General features: G+C 37.9%; 1 protein-coding gene across 1 annotated transcript; it reads left to right on the top strand.

Annotated features, from left to right (window-relative positions):
* Positions 1–8294: 8294 nt before the first annotated feature.
* Positions 8295–19044, top strand: nudt3b (nudix (nucleoside diphosphate linked moiety X)-type motif 3b). The gene is made up of 5 exons (XM_031736646.2): positions 8295–8592; positions 9828–9938; positions 14299–14343; positions 14432–14516; positions 14840–19044. The coding sequence occupies exons 1-5, from the start codon at positions 8494–8496 to the stop codon at positions 15034–15036; spliced, it is 537 nt and encodes a 178-aa protein (XP_031592506.1). The 5' UTR covers positions 8295–8493; the 3' UTR covers positions 15037–19044.
* Positions 19045–19264: the final 220 nt, after the last annotated feature.

Genomic DNA, 19264 nt, shown 5'->3' with positions numbered 1-19264 from the left:
TGGAGAATGGATACAAAAGTTATTTCCACCAGGAGACCCATTTCTGCTTTGCTTTCTGCTGCAGTACACCGGGTCTTGTCGAACGTGCTTGCTCTGAGGATAACATGTTATGGAGCTGAGTCCTCCCCATCCCTCTGCGCAAGACAACTCTGGAGAATTACTTGTTTCAATTAGCTATGGGGCGGAGAGAATTTAAGCCATGTTAATTCCAGTCACTAGTGAAAATCCCAGTCAAAGAGACTAGCCACTCAAGCATAATCGCCTTCCCCCAGACATCTCTCATTTCATGGATCCATTAGGGAAATTAATCAAAATGTAAATTGTGAGGTCACAAGATTTCACTTTATTGATGGTGCTCAGTAAAGGCCAAAACTTATTCAGTACTTTTGTGATTTAGAGGAATCCTCTTCTTATGACAACTCTGAGCTGGTTTGGTTTTTGCCCATTCACTCATTCAGTGATCTAGATAATTTGGATTTAAATAGCTTTTTTTTTCTTCTTAATAACAAAAGCTGGATTAATCTCAGTGAGGATGAGCTGCTTTAAAAGTTTTCAAAGACAAATGATGATGTGTGGAAGAATAAGGAGGAGGAGATGACACAGATGCTCCCCATTCAAATAAATAATCTAATTGTTGGAACAGAATCTGATGTTTGTGTCACATCTTTTCATCAGCGTCTGTGTCATCGAATATTGAACTCTGAGGACATACAGACTGTTCGCTAACATCTGATTATCTAAAATTGAGACTGTCTGACACGCCCACAAGTGGCAAGACAAAGGAATGAGTCAGTTTGTCACTCTTGTTTAAAGCAATATTTTGCAACGAAATGGTGAAACAGGCCAGCCGGGGCAGACAGACAAGCCATATGCTTTATGTGAGTGAAATATTTTTGTCGAGATGCTGGCTGGCTGACAGTTGTCGCAGCTGTAACCTTTGAACTCCAAGAGCCTTTTTTATATAAGAGACTGGCTGGAGTCCAAATTGGCCGAGGATGTGCACACAGAAAAACAGATTTGATCTGTAGATTACCACGAAACACTTAGACAGCTGTATTAGATTACTGCATGTACAGAGATGCCTTGTGAGTAATAAATACAGTTAATAAGAGTGTTTTAGCATAGATCAAGAAACACTGGACAAAAATACCAAAGCCATCAAAGCTATAAAAATACAGAGCAGTGCTGTCTGTAGGTTTAGTGATGTTGCTTTCTCTGTCTTTTGATGACTCTTTAGCTCTTTATTAAAGTAAATTATCATACATCAAATAATTAATTGAGAACTTATTTAGCTGTTTAGTATTAAATGCTGATAATATTCATATTAGTTTTCAAATTAAAGTGATTTAACCTTATATTATTATACTATACACATGAGCTCATCTCTCTTGGCTGTTAAATAAATTAGGTATTGAATATCACTGGAAATATGAGCTTGGGCTTTCTGTAACTGGCATAATAGCAGCCCCTGGTGGTTATGGCATTTAACATGCACTCCAACCTAAACTCAAAAAAGAGTGGTTTACCATAATGTGGATATAATATTGAAGTGAGACATATACACTCTTTTCCATCAGACATCAGTCAAATTAGATAACTATAGCTCAGGCCTTTTATTAAATGGATCATAGCAGAAGAGAAGATGAACAAATAGCGATATGTATTTAATATTTATATTTTTAGACACTTTTCCAGATAGTCCTTTTTTTTCTCTTTTTTGCTGAGCATTCAATTAAAGAAAACTAAAGCGCAATATCTGATGGGCTATGATATAAATAATGATTTTATATGTTACCAACCTTTTCAGCAATGTTTCTTTGCAGACAGAGGGCAATGCTACTTTAAGCCCAGAAAAACACAACCCAGTAAATTGGTTCTCCTGTGTGTGAAGCCGAGCACAATCTATTCTGGCCTTGGGCAAGACAACACAATCTCCTGCTTGTTTGGTCATTAACGTGCATATTTACCAGATGAAAAAAAAGGTACTTGAAAGGTTAATGTTGCCAATATCTTTGGAGTCTTCGATTAAACAGACCTCAGCAGCTACATAGCCTTTGGTTGTATGGCATCTTCTGGGATTGCAATATTAAGAGATGTAGCACTAAAGCTGAATTTCCCTGCTCATTTACTTTTGACACAGTTGAGTTTTGGTTCTGACTGCTGGGTCTACTGCTAGCACTAAAGATCTAATGTAACAACTAGGCCGATGAGCTTTTACACTCATTCTTTGTTCTAAAAATAAAAATGTGGAGTGTACTGGGTTGTAGCAACTGCCAGCATTCACACATAAATGTGCAAATGTATAATAAAAAGTTCCAGTGGTTTCAAACTGCCTAAATGTATATCTAAATGTATGCACTGAGACTTAAAGTCTCAGCTATTTTAAACTGTAGCGACGTTTTAGTCAGTTACTGGAAAAGACCTGTGGGTGAAAGAGGCTAAGGACCCAAAACAAGACATAAAAGGGTAAAAGCCAAAAGTACAGGTTGTACCAAACTAGGCAGACAAATAAAGTTAAAAGTGTGCCAGCCGAATACAGACAAGGACACGAACAATGTACCATGGAGACAGATTAGCAGAGTGGGAAGAGGTGACCAAAGAGGTGCAACAGGTGACAGAACAGAAGATCAGGTGGAAGAGGTTGGTCTGATGAGAACAGATCATGAGAAAACAGCTATGCTCAATAAATGATTGAATCAATCAAAAAGTTCCACCCAGACATAAGCACATTGTGTTGAAAGAAGATGATATGCTGTATATAAAACATAATTTAAAAAAAACAAATAGATGGATGGATGGATGGATGGAATTCTTATTTTAAAATATTGATTTCTTTTTAGACTATGCGACTACTTAAAAAAAATGCAGTCTCTCTTGTGGCTCTTTCATGCATAGTGGTCACTGCATTGGACAGCTTTTCAAAAGCTATTTTCTTGGGCATGAATGGTTTTGATGTGTCTGCCTATCAGCCATTTCAGTCGGCAGTGTTTCAAACACACACAGACACACACACACACACACACACACACACACACACACACACACACACACACACACACACACACACACACACACAGGTAGTCGCCTGGTGAGAAACAAAGTATATGTAAAAATGCAAGCATCCAAGACAGCCGACACAGTGTCTTCTATGTCACGCAGCTGATCATGTGTCCATGGATGTCATGCATCACTAGTTATCATTCAACTACAAACTGTGGATGCTATCAATTTTATTGATGTGCAAACAAAATGTTCTCAGTTCTTTTGATTGTTCTGCAGTTTCTTTCTTTCAGCTATTTGTATGCAACATATGGTGTGTTTACAACAAAGTCCTATTTGTACTAATTACTATTATGTGACTAGCCTTTTAATTGTCATCTTTTGAGGTCAGGTGGACCCAAGTCACTGAAGCAAATAGTACAGTTCTTTGAAGATGTATACACATGGAAAAGCAAGTACCAAAACAAAGGATGTGCCAATTGAAACTTTAAAGAAAAAAGAAGAATTATATTATATCATGTTATATATTGTATTTTTCAGAATTACGGGCAATATATCAATTGTATGTATAATACAGACACAGATGCTGATGAGTACAAAAGATTTACAGCATTTGCATTGCTATAAATTGCTTTTTTCCCCCTTCCTACTTTAAAATAGTGCAGAAAAAGGTTTACACTTTTTAATTAATTTTCAAAGTTGTCACAAAGTACAAGTTGTCAAAATAATTCGTAAAAAGCCTTTTTACCACATAACTGTAATCAGCAAATCAGCAAGTTTAGTTATATTAACTGAAACTGGAACAATACCTGTGAGAGCGAAGCTTAAGATCCGTATCAAAGTCTGCAAGGACCCAGATTTAATGTCCTACATGATTATACAGAGGTTTCACTGTAAGATCTGAGACTATAGCTGTTCAGGTGTTGGATTATATGAACAGCTGCAGTTGGAGCCCATTAATATAAAGCTAACAGTATCTAATTTAGGTTAGCTAATGTGTTCTGTAGTTTGTCTTTCTTTTTTAATATAGTGTGCTTTAATATGCCTTAACTCTGATTAGTTTTCATCATTTTCAAATGAAAATTAATATCCATGATTTGGAGTTCATCACTTGTTAGGTTTTGATTTTCAATATCTGTCACTTTTAATTTAAGCACACATATGCTACCAGTGACACAACGTAGAAGATAAACATCAAAGTCATGTTTCCTTTCATGAAAATTCAAACAAAAAAAAAGATATATATTTAAAAATGGGAAAAAGGGGGGAAAGGAACATAGTAAGAATTCCTCCTTAAAATACGCATGGATCAGATCATATGGTCTAGGAATAAGAGGTCCCTTATGAACGATTTTTAAAAAATTAATTAATTAATTTAAAAAGAAATGCTGCAGTACTGCAAGAGGTGAGCGCCCTCTTCTGGACAGGGCAGAAACTGTAACACCGCCCCTATGTGTGAATGGTTCATCAGAGACTTCCAAAGAGAATTGGTTGCCGTAGCAACAGCAGATCGTAATAGTGCAGCCTCTTGAGTGTGACCCTACACAGATATGTTTAATTGTGTAAGACCTGCTTTCCTCATCCTGAAGAGAGAGAGAGAGGCAGCATAGAAACTATATATTTCATTCTGTGCAAACAACTGTGACCCTGATGAATTTCAAATGTCTTTGCAACATGTGTTGTTTATTTTCTGTTGGGTTCATAAATCTTATGGATTCCTTGGAAGTTGGCAGGTGCTTGGAGAAAGTGAAATCAACATAGCTGAAACCCGAAACTTGATTCACTGAGAAAAATCATCAATTGAAACCATCAAAACTTCACCCGTCGCTTGGTGTCATATTTTCTGGGTTGTTAAAGTTGATAAAGAAATAAAGAGATTAGTCAGTCTTGCATTCAAGTCTGATATAATATAGATTTTTGTAGAGAAAAAAAATCTACAACAAACAAAAAATTCTGTGGCCCCACACGTCTGTGTGTTTTCCTTGCACACTGAAAATCATCTGCTAGTAGTCAACAATAATGCTGTGGTGATGCTGAATGTGCATAATTACAGTATCATGAAGCCTTTTCTCAACAACTGAGAATGTGTTGACCCAAGTCCTGCTCCTAGAAAACACTTTTTTTAATTGTTATTTTATTTTAATTACATTTATATGTTAATGTCGCATAATTTACATTAGCCCGGGGAAACACATCTAATTATATTTTTCTTTCCTGCATCTAGTAATGTATTTTAATAGCTACACACAGGAGGTGGTGGACACAATATTATGAACACCTGTGCCGTACAATTAGTTTCACTTTTAGGGGACTCAAGCTTTTCACTTTTTTCCCCAATAATTAATCGGGGATGTGTTTAAATAAAAATATGATACAAGTAGGACCAAATATAGGTGGCATGGTGGTCTGATGGCTAGCACTGTCACCCACACAGCAATTAGGTTCTGGTTTGAATCCAGGTTTGGGCCTTTGTCTGTGAAGTTTGCATCTTCTTCCCGTGTTTGTATGAGCTCCCATAGTCCAAAGACATATTTCGGGTTAGGAGATTCTAAATTGGCTATAGATGTAAAGGGTTAGGGTTGTGAAGATGAACTGTCTGTCTCTGTGTGTTAGTCCTGCAACAGACTGGCAATTTGTGCAGGGTCTCTCAGCCTATGAGGGTTTAATAAATGCTCCAGCCCTGTGGCAACCCTTAATTTGATAAGTGGAAGAAATGGACGAATGGGTCCAAAATACAAGCAACCTGTCACTTAGTTATAGCCTCCTCCTCACAGCCTAATGTATTTCCATGTTTAAACCTTTTAAAAGGCATCCTTGCTCAGTGTTACATATTTTCAAATAATTACCGTAGATGTATAAAAATGTAAGCGATAAGCCTAAGTTATTCTTATTTTATAGAGATTCAATACCATAATTTCATATTAGTTTTTGATTAGCTTTGTTTGTGTTTGTTTCTCTCCTTGATTATGTCATCGAAGCAAGACTTGCCCTTTAATGAAGAGCAATCTGAGATGTGCTGAGAAGAAGGTAAGAGCCACTTCAAATGTCAACATCTGTGGGTAGAAAACTGAGAAGTAAGTGAATCGAATAAGGAGAAATTGCGTTGCTTTGATTACTGGTAGGAAATTGAGTTATTGCAGCTATGACAAAAGCAATGAAATGAGAACTTGAACAATCAATAGAAAAGACTTGAATAAGAGCTTTTTGTAAGAAATCAGCATGCTGAGGATTTGTGTGAGTTTGGTGGAAATCATGATGTGCCAGTCAGCTTAAAATAACTTCAATATTTGCCCCTTTTTTTCTTTTCTGGTTTGGTTTATTGTTTGTATTTGCAGACCTGACTAATTTAATAATAATAATAATAATGTATACTTTATTGATCCCCGTGGGGAAATTACTCTCTCTGCATTTAACCCATTCACTCAGTGAAGCAGTGGGCAGCCACTAATGGGGCGCCCGGGAAGCAGTGTGTAGGGACGGTAACTTGCTCAGGGGTACCTCAGGGTAGCTGTCCAGTGGGGGGGCAGCCATGCTACCTACTGAGCTATCCCTGCCCCAATTTTTCACACAGAAAACATTTCAACTGACACTAAAGAGTTTTCATTCATGTCCGCTTAACTGCTCTTTATTATTCCATGAACTTTGAACTGTTTGAACTGTTTTTTGTGGGGGGTTTTTGTGGTGGTGCTTTCTTGTTTTTTCTTTACACACATCATTAAAATACTGTAAATGAACTTGTTTGCTTATATGACAGCTGAGATTCATGTCCGTGTTTTTTGTGTTTGTGTGTGAAATTGAGACATTCAACAATAAAGCATTTTTGTTTTATTGTTTGCTGTGACCCACTCCTTCACACTGCAGTTACATCAGATTCATCCTCCGTTGTTAAGGACAGGGTTTTGTTGTGCGGTTGGTGAGTTTATGTAACAAATTCAATTTAAAATTCAATTTTGAGTTCCCACAATTAAGTCGCTGCAATAATGAGATTAAACTGATTATTTAGGGACCTGAACAGGTTTGTAAGACTGTGACTCACTGTTTATTCATTTATAATAATGCAAATGCAGAGCAAAGTGCTTTTTTTTAGCAACATCGACAAGCCCAGACCATCCAATGCTGTTTAAAGCTCTGCTTTCCTAAATTCTTTTAGAATTTAGTTTACATGAAAGGTTCCAGTTTTGGTTCAATCAAATCTCATGTAAACAGTTAAAACAGATGTTAAACGAGACTGAAAAAGCTACATTTCTTTTCCAAATATTAGAAGACATCAATGAAATAGACTTCTGCATTGTTGGTAGACTTTGGCAAGAGAAAAAGAGAGATATTTATATGTCTTATCCAAGTTATAACAATGCAGAAAACCCTGATAAGATTCAGACTTTGGTCAACCTTTCCTGGAAAGCAAAGATAAAGATTCAGAAATGTCTTTGTGATCTAACTGAGGGCACAAGGGTGTTCTTTCTGATCGATACGCTATTTGCTTCTATGTTGATTTAGCATGCACTGTTAGAGCCACAGCCTGCTCTGCAGATATGGGGCATTAGATAGTACTAGATGAAGAATAAAAGAAGATTAGTGGAGCACTTTCAAATGTATTTTTTTAACCTGTATAAAAAAGTCTAGAGAGACCCAAGGCCATTACAGTGTGTAATTATAGTTTATAATGTATTATTGGAAAATGTGTTTTCACAAGCATCTGAGAAATTAAATACTAAAACTCCCATGTAGAGATAACAAGGTTGAAAATCAACATGATAGTAGACTATCCACCTTAATTAAAAGATATTTTTATTATAGGTCAATCCAGTTTTACTCTTTATAATTGATTAACCATTTCTATTATTTAGGTATTTTTGCAGCTATTTTCCATTTGAAGTACATTAGGATTTGACAAAAATACATTTGATGCCTTACTTGAATTTTGTGTTTGCCTAAAAACAGCTTTTCTCACGTTATATGCTTACATTGTCGGATCTATTTTGAGGGCCATTCCTGCGCTGTCCATTACCTGCGGTGCTGAAACTGATGAATTAACCTGGTGTGTCTTTTTCTAATGTGAGCAGCAAACTAATTTGATTACGCTAAATACGATGTTTCCCCAAATAAAAAGTCATATAAATTAATATCGGCATCAGATAAGTAGTAGCCATCTAGTTGGAGCCTAACGTGCCAGTTCCCTTTACCGGCTCACTCCAGTCAGAGCGTGGTGCTGCGTTTCCCCCCACGCTTCGTTGCCCTAATTCTTCAACCCCTGATAGGTAAATTTCTTACGCTCGCCAAGCTATTAATGGTTAAACTACGTCGTGGGCGTAGCGGCTCCTTGTAATGGCGACCGTGCCGTAGATGTTCCCAGGTTTGTGAAAATGAAGCGAAGAAGAAGTTATTTCTTTTAAGTAAAACGCCGAGGTTCCCCGCAGGAGGACTTTGCGTCTATAACCATCGTCTTTATAAGTGGCAAACATAGCTGTACTTTTGAACTTTTACGCTCCCGAAATGATGAAGCTCAAGTCAAACCAAACCCGGACGTACGACGGGGATGGCTACAAGAAGCGGGCCGCTTGCCTGTGCTTCAGGAGCGAGAGCGAGGAGGAGGTGAGTTCGGTGATGTGAACTGTCTGGAGGGCCAAGCTAATATTAGCATCCGTAGGTTTTATCCAGCCTTTTCTGTTGTATGTAGATCGACATGTTTATCAACACGGCTTTGGTTTTATCCCAGCTGGAAAAGGATTTCTTTTATTCTCGTGTCGACTCCCGACGTTTTGATTATTCACTATTTTTCAGCTGGTACTTACCCGAGTGTTATGTAAGCCTCTTTAGCAGTGCAGATAGCAGCCTCGGTTATGATCAGACTTACTAGCTCCGCGCTAATGCTAACGTTAGCTTGCTAACTACCCGGGTTGCTGCCGTGGGCAGCCGGCTATCGGCCAGGAACCACAGCCCACAGTACAGGCTGTGGTGAGTGCTGACTCTATTACTACCAGCTGTCGGATGGACAGAGAATATTTAGTATTTAAAGCGACAGCTAAGATATGTATCTGCTCGCGTTACAGATAGTTTGGCGAGCTAAGTGTATTGTGTTAATGCAACTGGTATTACTAGCCAAACATTGTACTGCTATGTAGCTAGTAGCTATCCTAGTTTAAGCCAGAAGATGACTCTGGCAGTGATAGCCGGCTTGCTTGTATCACTTGTGTATTTTGATTAGTTTGTTTGCGAAATTGACACTGTTGATATTTGGAGCACCAGCTTAATGGGAGCGTCGAGCCCTGTGTGCACATTTTACAACATCGCTTATTAATGTTGCTATTTGTGTATTTATCGCTCCTATCTAGCCGTATCAGAAAAAGCAAAAACGTGTTGTGGATTACTTGAGCTCAGTCACGATTTAGGACGCTCACGTACAGTCAAAAGGAGACACAAAGATGCCTTTGTACTTAAAACATTTTACTAGGGGAGGAGATGGGACCAAACCAATTCCCCATTTTGCTTAAAGTAAAGGCCAGACTGTGTAGACACGGGTTGTTGATTACAGGAAACGTATCAGCATTACCAGCACCAAAGTGGAAACTTTTACCTAAGACTGTAGTTTATCTGACTGACACCTAGGCGTTCCACAGTTCATCTCCACTAAGAACCCAACATCTAAACTAGTTCACTAGCTATGATTTATTGACAGTAATAAAAGTACTAGTTATTTTAAACCCAATGGGTTATCATTTCCATTTTTCTTGAAGTTGTATTTTTCGATGTCCCAGTTGATATTATGTGAACAGTAACTCAGAGTTGGACTGTCATACCTGACCAGTATTATATGGGGTGTTTTGCAGGTGCTACTGGTGAGCAGTAGTCGACATCCTGACAAGTGGATAGTTCCTGGAGGGGGAATGGAGCCCGAAGAGGAGCCCAATGTTGCAGCAGTTCGAGAAGTGTGTGAAGAGGTCAGTTGTGTCACTCAATATTGTTATATCTTATTTAAGCCTGTAGCATGATGGCCTTTTCTCTTTGGTTTTCCAAGTGACAGATGTTGTCTCTATGTACACTGCGTACTGGGAACCTTAACATGATCCTTTTCAGAAATGTCAGTAGCTGGAAATATAATTCTCAGAAAGTGTGGCAAATTTGTTTGACTATAGACTCATAAGATGTATTGTATTACAATTCTGTTAACTCGTGTCTGTATTTAACACTGAGCCTGATACCTTGTTCTCAAAATCCATTTTGTCAATGTAGTCATCCTGTTTGCATGGACTGTAAGAGAGAGAGAGCCTAGCAACATGTAAGCTGTATCATAGCATCATGTTACAAAGCAGTCTTTAGGTGTCAAAGGAGGTCACACAGAGATTGAACACTGGCTGCACAGTAGTTTGACTGCAGTACAGTCAAGTCACACAAACGCAGAAAATGACAACAATTGAGTTTTATTGTTTGTACGTTTTCTCGTAGCTATATATATTAGTATACAGTAGTGGTCACATTACAAGGGCAGCTTGGAGGACACAACATGTTGTTTTTGTTGTTCTGTATTGGGGTGGATGGGTAGTAATTAGTAAACAGTTCTGAAGCTAATTGGAAATCAATATTCTACTTATACTGCTTATGCCTGTTTGTTAAATCAGGTATTCTTCCACTCTGCATGCTGTTCATCCTTTGGATATTTTGATCAGAACGGACACAGGGCACATAAGACACTGAATCTCACCCAGCAGTTGGCTCCTAGTGGGCCGCTGACCTTATAAAGCCTATCCTCTCTGTGTGATCCATCACACTGATGGATGCTGATATCATCCCTTATCCTGGCTCCTGCTGATTGGTAGCTTTGGTGGTTGCAGGACACTGAGGCCTGCCAGCAAATTTCCACAGGGTCAAAAGCAATGTCACATCACTGCTCAGGCTCCTTATGTGCTAAAAGGCAACATTCAGAAACTTTGTGCTGCTTGACACATCACCAACTACATTGGCTTTCTAAGCCTCTTATTGGACGATGGTGTAACAGGACATATCCTAATCCTGGTGAGCCTGTTCTGATTACCATATGAGTGATTGCTTATGCTTATTGGTTTGGAGTCTCTCCAGGGATGAGAGTGAAGACAAGGCATGCAGTAGCAAGCCAAAATTTACAGAGGGTTTCTTTGTTAGACTGTTCACTAGCTTTGCTTAACCTTGTATTATGGAGATGCACCCTGACCCTGCAACCTGAAGACGCATTGCATAACTGGTAACGAAGTCTCAGCTGTACATCCTCTTCCCAAGTGTTGAAGTGTTGCCCAGTAGTCTTGTGTTACATGAATGTCAGAGCTGGGAGACTTTTTCCATCTCATAAAAACAAACAGGTTGACTTTTGGCCTATTACTTAATCCCTGGCTCGTCTTTGGAGTTTCTAGTGGTGTGCCTGCTCTTTACCATATGATCAAGCTGAAGGCCTTAGGAGTGCAATACCGAGGTGTTGGTACAGTGTGTGGAGTCAACATTTATTTATAGAGTGAAACTGGAAACTGAGGAAGAAGCTGCAGAGATGTCAGTGAGGGCCTGGCGCTGTGTCAAAACCTGACCTACTGTTCACCTCTGGGAGTTAAAATCTTGGAAATGATTTTTGGTGTTAAAATTTTCTCAACAATATTAAGCTCTTAGAGACCTTAAAGTTTCTCTATGACAGAAAGGTTGTGACATTTATATGGCTCTGATTTTAGGATTGTGAGAAAAGGTATAATAACTCGCAAAGTTTTTATTCATCTGCTTTTTTTCCCTGACCTTTTACATAACGAAACTAAAAGTGATTTTGAGAGAGAGGCTGTCAAAATGTGCCAAAAGTTGAGAGAGGGTTGTTTTTCAGATGTATAATAAGTCAATTTTAAAAATCAGTTAATCAGTAAATCAGGAACCTTTTCCCCCATTAATCTGGCACTTGATCTTTTTAATTAAATTTCCAAGAAAACTGTGGCTTCAGTCTCTGAAAAATGTTTTTCTGTTTTTGTTGAATATTATGTTTTATGTAGTTTAGTTTTTTGACTAGTAGTTGGACATCTGAGACTGGGCTCTGAGAGATAGTGAGGAAAAACAAATTCACAATATTATTGTTTTGTTTTTGTTTATTTTGTCAGTTGCTTGATTAATGTTAAACATGTTGTCAGAATGAAAATTATCAATGCTTTTAATAGTAATTTCATTGCTGTAGAAGTAATTTATGTAATTTATGTCCAGTCATTATGAGGGGGGAACCTGACATTGACCTACTTTGTGAATTGATCCCTTTTTTAGGGATGTTAGCTTTTTCAGCTAGGACAGTTTTCCAAGTGGTGCACCTTCTTTTTTTTTTTTTTTTTTTTTTTTTTTGGGGGGGAGGATCATAGGTTTTTGTAGTTTGGAACTGCAAAAAACAAAAACTGAGAGCCAAATGGCAATTTGCATATATGGGAGCTTAATGGGGGAAAATATAGTGCTTTGTTTTGTGGGAAAACAAAGTTTACACCAGTTTGCACACAATTTAAGGGGAGAGTGGGTAAAAAATACCTGTCATATGGCTTCTGCTGGACCAGCAATGTCAACGACTGTTAGCCCAAGTGTGTTATCTGTTGGGCGAAGTTTGGTAATGATAACATGGTATCTAAAGAGAAACGTGGAAACCAATCCCTTCTAGGAAAAAACAAAACTGGTTTTGAAGTTGAGGCAGCAAAAACCTTGTTTTTGTTTTGCTTTGTTTTTTCTCTACTTTTTTTTTGGGGGGGGGGGTCTTGTGTTAAAGCTAAAGGAGGCAAGATATATGCTAGTGGCACTGTTGGACAGCAAATGGGCTGTCAAAAGCATGCTTTACGGTGTAATCAAAAGAAGAACAACATGTCAGATGACATACAGTCATATGAAAAAAGTTTTCATCAGACTAAGCAGTCCTGCGATAAACTGAAGTACACTCAGCAATAAGTACACAGCAGCAAGTGATTCTGTCACGTTCAGGTCCTGACTTCGACTGTTCCATTGCAACACCTTGAGTCCTTTCTTTGTAAATTTGTTGTAGATCTGCTGGTATTCTTTGGATCATTGTCCTGTTGCATGACCCAATTTTGGCCAAGTTTTAGGTGTCATTGCTAGTGGTATCAGGGGTTTGTGCTGATATCTTGTGTTTGGGTTTTATCCAAATGTGGCATTTTGTATTATGGTAAAAAAAAAAAATCTTCACTTTGGTCTCATCTGTTGAAAGGACATTGTTCCACAAGTGTGTGTGGTTTGTTCATATGCAACTTTGCAAGCCTAAACCCAAGTTGTGTTGCCATGTTCTTTTTACAGAGATTAATCTTTCTTTTGGCAACCCCTCCAAACAACCCATACTTGTCCAAACTTCTTCACACTTGCATACCCACTTAATTAGTAGCACCTGGCTTTGCTTACCCTCTTAATTCCTTTGGAGGCAGTAAGGGTGTACTTCGGTTTTCACAAGACTCGCATGACTGTGCACATTCCTACAAAATACAATCTGTTGACTGGACAGTTGAACATTGCTGCCCTGGCTTGTCAGCAGTGAAAATTTCTGTCAGTGAGGCTTATATTTCTTTAATGTGCAACACTCAGCCGAAGCAATAGACAACGTGCAACACTAGTACCAGTGGACACTAAAGGGCAATGTGGACACCCAAGTTTGTGAGTGAGATAACTCAAGAACAAAGCAATGAAGGATATTCAAATTGATGCCATAGGTATCTGCTAAAAATCTTGGATGAGATTGAATCTGTTACCTCGATCTCAAGGGCAAGGTCATAGGTCAAATTTTCAGAAAATCTTGTAAGTGCCATAACTCGAGAAGGAAGTCAAATTTTCAAATGGATTCGATAAGTGTATCTACTAAAAATCTAAGTTAGTGTCCAAGAACATCCCCAATTGTTTTTGTTTTACAGCCCTAAATAATGTGCCTCGTTGCAGGAAAGTGCATGCAAAACATGACTTCAGTCTTTGTATATGCTGTATATTGTTTTTATTCTGTGGCCTCAAAAACAACAATCCAGGATTTAGATGGAGTGAATGTGCTAGGGATAAACACAATCTTATGATGTAATGTAATCCAGTGCAAAACAAACACCATTTCCAATTACCATACAAATTAAATCAGCTCTATTTGAAACTATTTCAACTAAACACTATGAGGTTCAAATGAGTGTTTATTGTTAGGCTGTTGGAGTGCATTAAATTATACAAGTGTTTTTGCATAGACCTCAATCTCTTCATATTGAACGAAAAGCCTTTAATCGTCTGTGACTTCATCCTGTGACAGTATTTACTGAGCATTTCATCATTTTTCATTCATTTTTACAGGCTGGTGTGAAGGGGACTTTAGGTCGCTTGGTGGGAATATTTGAGGTGAGCTGCTATGTGTTGACTTTTTGGCGGGGGGGTTTCAAGTGTCACCTTGCTGTTTGGTTAATTATGCAAATGTTTTCTTCCACAGAACCAGGAGAGAAAACACAGGACCTATGTGTATGTTCTTATTGTAACGGAGGTGCTGGAGGACTGGGAGGACTCAGTCAACATTGGTAAAGCACTGTTTGTTTACTTGTCAGAATGGGGATCATACGGACAAAGTTCTCAGGCAGACACATGCTTGACTGTAGCTTTTTTTTTTTTTTTTTTTTTTTTTGCCTGGCCTTAGTGATATTACAGTTTTTAGTGTATGTTTACTGGGGAAGATTATAAAACCAGCTTTGTTCCTGCCCTTGTGATTTTCACTTTAACAGTGTGTACAGTACTAATAATCAGTCAAAACCCATTTTTTATAATGACTTTTTTTTTTCCCCCGTGTGTTGTTTTTTCTTGCGTGTTAACCTTCTCCACAATGCTTTCTTTTTCTGCAAAACAGGGAGAAAAAGGGAATGGTTTAAAATAGACGATGCCATACAAGTGTTGCAGTGTCACAAGCCTGTGCAGGCCACCTACTTTGAGGCTCTCCAGGAGAGTTGTCTGACCAGTAATGGAACTCCACTGGTGACCACGATAGGTGGGGACCTCTCCCCTACCTACAGCATCAATCAGAGCTCTGTTTCGGGGATCAGATAACTAAAACCACAACTCTGAATACCCCAGGAGCTTTCGCCACCACCTGCGCTCTTACTTGTGTTATTTCTCTTCTCTTCTCTTCTCTTCTCTTCTCTTCTCTTCTCTTCTCTATTCTTCTCTATTCTTCTCTTTTTCTTTTTTTTTTTGTCTCAGTAACATGGTTTGCCTTGCCAACTCCTTTGTGCCAGAAATCTGGCGCAGACTCAACAAGTGTTGGATGAATAGTCCAAAACACTTTGTAAATGTAAATGTAATTTTTGACCCCTCTTCTTTTTCGTTTTTCTTTTTCTTTTTACTGACAACTGCATGAAGTGTCCCCTCATTCCCTTTTCCTTAACACACCCTTAGCGTGGTGTTTATTGAATGCAAGAACTACTTTTTACTGTTGTAATGTAAAAGTGTATACTTAGTGCTTAAGCTGAAGGCTTTTCGTGGTCTTTTTAATGTCTCCATATTTTTTTTGTTTGTTTGTTTATTTTTCTGTGAATGAATGTGCCCATAGTAAGTGTACTCCCTCCCCTGTTTTAAGGATAGGAAAAATTGTATCTGAACGAAAAGAATTGTGGGAAGTGACTTGTCTTGCATGAGCGCTATTGTTGTTGCGTTTCACTCACTCGAGTGGCCTGATGCTGACTCTGTGACAGACAGGGTAAGGTCTTTTGGCTTTTCTTCACTCTTCTCCCTGTTGTAGTTGTTCTTGTTATTTTTTTGTGGTTTTGTTTTGTTTTTTAATCAGAAGGATACGGCCCCTTAACAATTTCAATAGTCTTTCCATTTCTGTTTTCAGCTGTGTTTCTTTCCTATTTGGGAAGCTAGCCAAGCACTACAGGTTTCAATTTCAGAGCATGCATATATGTATATATGTATATGCGCTGCACAGTGACTGAAAGAATGTTAGCAGACAATGTAAAAACCATCTTTGTCCTCAGTGTCTCCTCTTTTTGATCCCTTTTTGTTTTCTTTGTTAAAACGCTTTTGTGTGACTGACTACAGAGTCTTCCTCCAAACACTGAGAGGGTAGAAATGGTAGATTTCAGAATCATGGACTTGTGTAATTTCAAAGTGCAGCACATATCACTTAAGTTATTAAAACCCATTTCCATATTTTACTCCTCACATTCAGTTTGGTTAAAAGCAATTGTTTACATTGTGTTTGTAACATAGTACAGATGAATTTAGCGGGCACTTTTCATTATGGTCATGACCTTTTTTTTTTTTTTTTTTTTTTTTAAAAAAAAAAAACCTTCCCTCCTTAGTATTTATTCTGCATCCCCCAAAACACTCAAAATACCTGCTTGACATTAAACGGAATGGATCTTTAATGCTGATTTTGGCAAGATGCAGAACAAACAAGCCTTGTACAGTTTGAGACCTTGTTTTTAACATGTAAAATGCTTTTTGGATACTAGTTTTTGGTTTTTTTTGTTTTTTCTCCTCTCTAACGTTTGGCAAGTCTCTTTAGCTCAGCTGTGTCACTTGGCTGCGATGTGGCGTGAAGCAGCTGGCTCAATACTGTGAAACTGGAGGCGCTGTAGATAGCATGTAAGAGGTTTTTATTGTAAATTGTTTATTTCTGTATAGATCAAAGGTGAGAATACAAATGACAAAACACCTCTTACACATCTGTGAGTGCTACATGTCATTTCAATTGAGGCTGGAAAACCTGATTGAACTCACTGCGTTGGCTTTGAAGCTGTGGGGAATTTTCTCTTGAGATAGCATTCAGTACATCAGAGGCTAAAGAACAAGGAATGTGGCTGTGGGTGAGATTAAAGAGCCTATTTATAATAGAAAATTCTTAAAACCTTAATGTTTTTGTTTTAGACCAAAACAAATTGGTAATGGCAAGGATTTTTTTTTCCTTTTTTTTTTTTTTTGTTAATAGTCTTTAGTCAAACTATGAAATGAAGTATAACTGCATTCTGAGTTGGAAAGCCTGGAGTCTTTTCCTCTGTACCACTAGGTTTAATCAGTGAATTTTCCCCTAGATGGTTTCTTTCATTGATCTCTTCACTTTGGTGTTCTGTCCACATTTCAACCTTTTTTTTTCCACATGGATGAATTTGGAAAGATTTGCACAAGCAAACCTGATATGTTTCACCTTCCAAGTTTATAGGACACAAAATTTGCACATCCAACAGATAAAAACATTTGCATTTGTTTGGAGTTGTCTTTTTCTAGCTGGTGAATTTCATTCAGTTCTGTTTTTCTTTTATTAATCTTTTATTTGCTCTCCCTTATCTCTTTCTGACTAGTTTATAACCCCTCCACTACTTTCACCAGCTGGCTGTTTACTCTGTTTTTGCTAAGCAGCTGCAGCTGAAAACTATGCTACAACTGCATAAATGTAGTCAATGTGGGACTGCAGGCTGGAAAACCCCAAGAAGGAGCTAAAAGATGCTGAATAATAGTGTAAAGTTGAGTTTGACTACATAGGTCTTTGATTCTTACATAAGAGAGACACAGTTGACACAATTTACGTACAAAAAAAATCATGTTAAAAAAAAACTCATAGCCACATTAAAAAAGTATTTGATGCCCATAGATTTAAAAAGATTTCATTAGGGTTTCTGTTGGAAAAGACTTGGCAGTACTGATGTATTTAACAATAAATATGCACAGAAAACTCCAGTCTTATGATTCATAATCTGATGAGAAACCCTTTAATAGGAAATGAGAACTGAAAGCAAGTGGAGCAAAGTTTATCTAGACAAAGAGCAGGGTGGCTTTTAGTGGTGGACTGAGTCTTTTCTTCCATGTTTATGATTAGGGTGGAAATCACCACATGCTAGCACGGCTGCTAACACTGCCCTGCGATAATCCAGGAATTCAGATCTCTTCTGAATGACAGTTAAGGTGAAAAGGGTCTAAAGTCTCCTCCAGTCTGAGACTGAATCATTTTTACTGCTGTTTTAGAAAGGTGTGGTGGTCAAAGTCTTGCTTTATGATGCTCTGCCTGGCACTTGAAATGAGATTTTGAGTTGATTAGACTTTTCAGTCATCATCTAAAGGTACAATTAAATAGAAATGGGATGAAACTACATATGGCAGAAAGCAAAAGCCTAATAAACTAATGATTAAAATGGCTCTCTAGTTTGATGTGGGTGACAGGTACTGTCAAAATGAATGTGAGGAGGATTTCCACAAGTAAACAGCCAGTCATTTTTAATTATTAATAACCACTTATTCCTTATCCTGTTTCTTTTGTTTTGTCTGTCTTCTCTTGTTACTGACAACCTGATGTCTTGTATATAGGTAACACAGCAGATAGCCAGAGAATGCACTTTGGCTTTGGTCCTAAAGGATTATTGTAATTTTTTTTTTTAACCCTTCTTACTAAAATTCAAACAGTTCCTGTCACAAATTGACTGATTTAGGTTGGAGTGCTAGTGGGAAATTTGGAGGTTTTCACTTAAATTCCACATTAGACTGAATGTATCATTAGATGGTACAAACACGTTCACCCTTTCTTGGACCTTTTGGCTATAAAATTGCCTCTTTAAAATGATGACGCTTCCTAACCTGAAACAGCTGGAGCTTCAGATAAAGTCACTTCATTTAATTTACCAAAGTGGACGGTTTATTAATGTGTTGCCATGTCAGTTAGTTGGCGCCATCTTGTGGCCAAAGCAAAGGAATAAAACAAAGCACATCACTTGGCAGCTGAGGATTCATAACATTCAGTTTTCCTTTAGCACAATGATGACCGTTTCACCTGCTAAACGACTGGAAAAATACATATGTTAATTTAAAAAAAAAACAAAAAAAAAAACAGCTGCCATCTCTGAAAAACAACCAAACAAACTCTGAATTTGATAACTTCACTTTTGAACCGTTGACCTCAGCCTTGAAGTTACATATCTGTATTTGTGTTCAAGGTCTATGTGTCACTGGAATTTTTTTTTTTTCCTCTTTTGTCATTTGGGACTGTGGAATAAGACCAGTGTGAGAAGACTGAAGATTGTAATATAAATGTGCCAACAAATAAACACCAGTATTTCACATTCAGGCTGGTGTCTGTGTGTTCAATACTTCTCCAAGTGTGCTCTCTGTAGAGTATGTAAGTATTTACAACAACTGGATTATTATAACTCTGTAGCTAACTCACCCATCAGTTGTTTTTTTTTGTTTTGTTTTTTTAACTCTTGAGGTTTATGTGCAAAAAGAGTTGTTAGGGCTACTTTCAACATGTCAGCAGCAGGACATCTTGCTACACTAGGACTGTCAG

This window comes from Oreochromis aureus, linkage group 5 (genome assembly GCF_013358895.1).
Source record: "Oreochromis aureus strain Israel breed Guangdong linkage group 5, ZZ_aureus, whole genome shotgun sequence".
Classification (NCBI taxonomy): Eukaryota; Metazoa; Chordata; class Actinopteri; order Cichliformes; family Cichlidae; genus Oreochromis; species Oreochromis aureus.
This window is presented reverse-complemented; position numbering and strand designations above follow the sequence as displayed.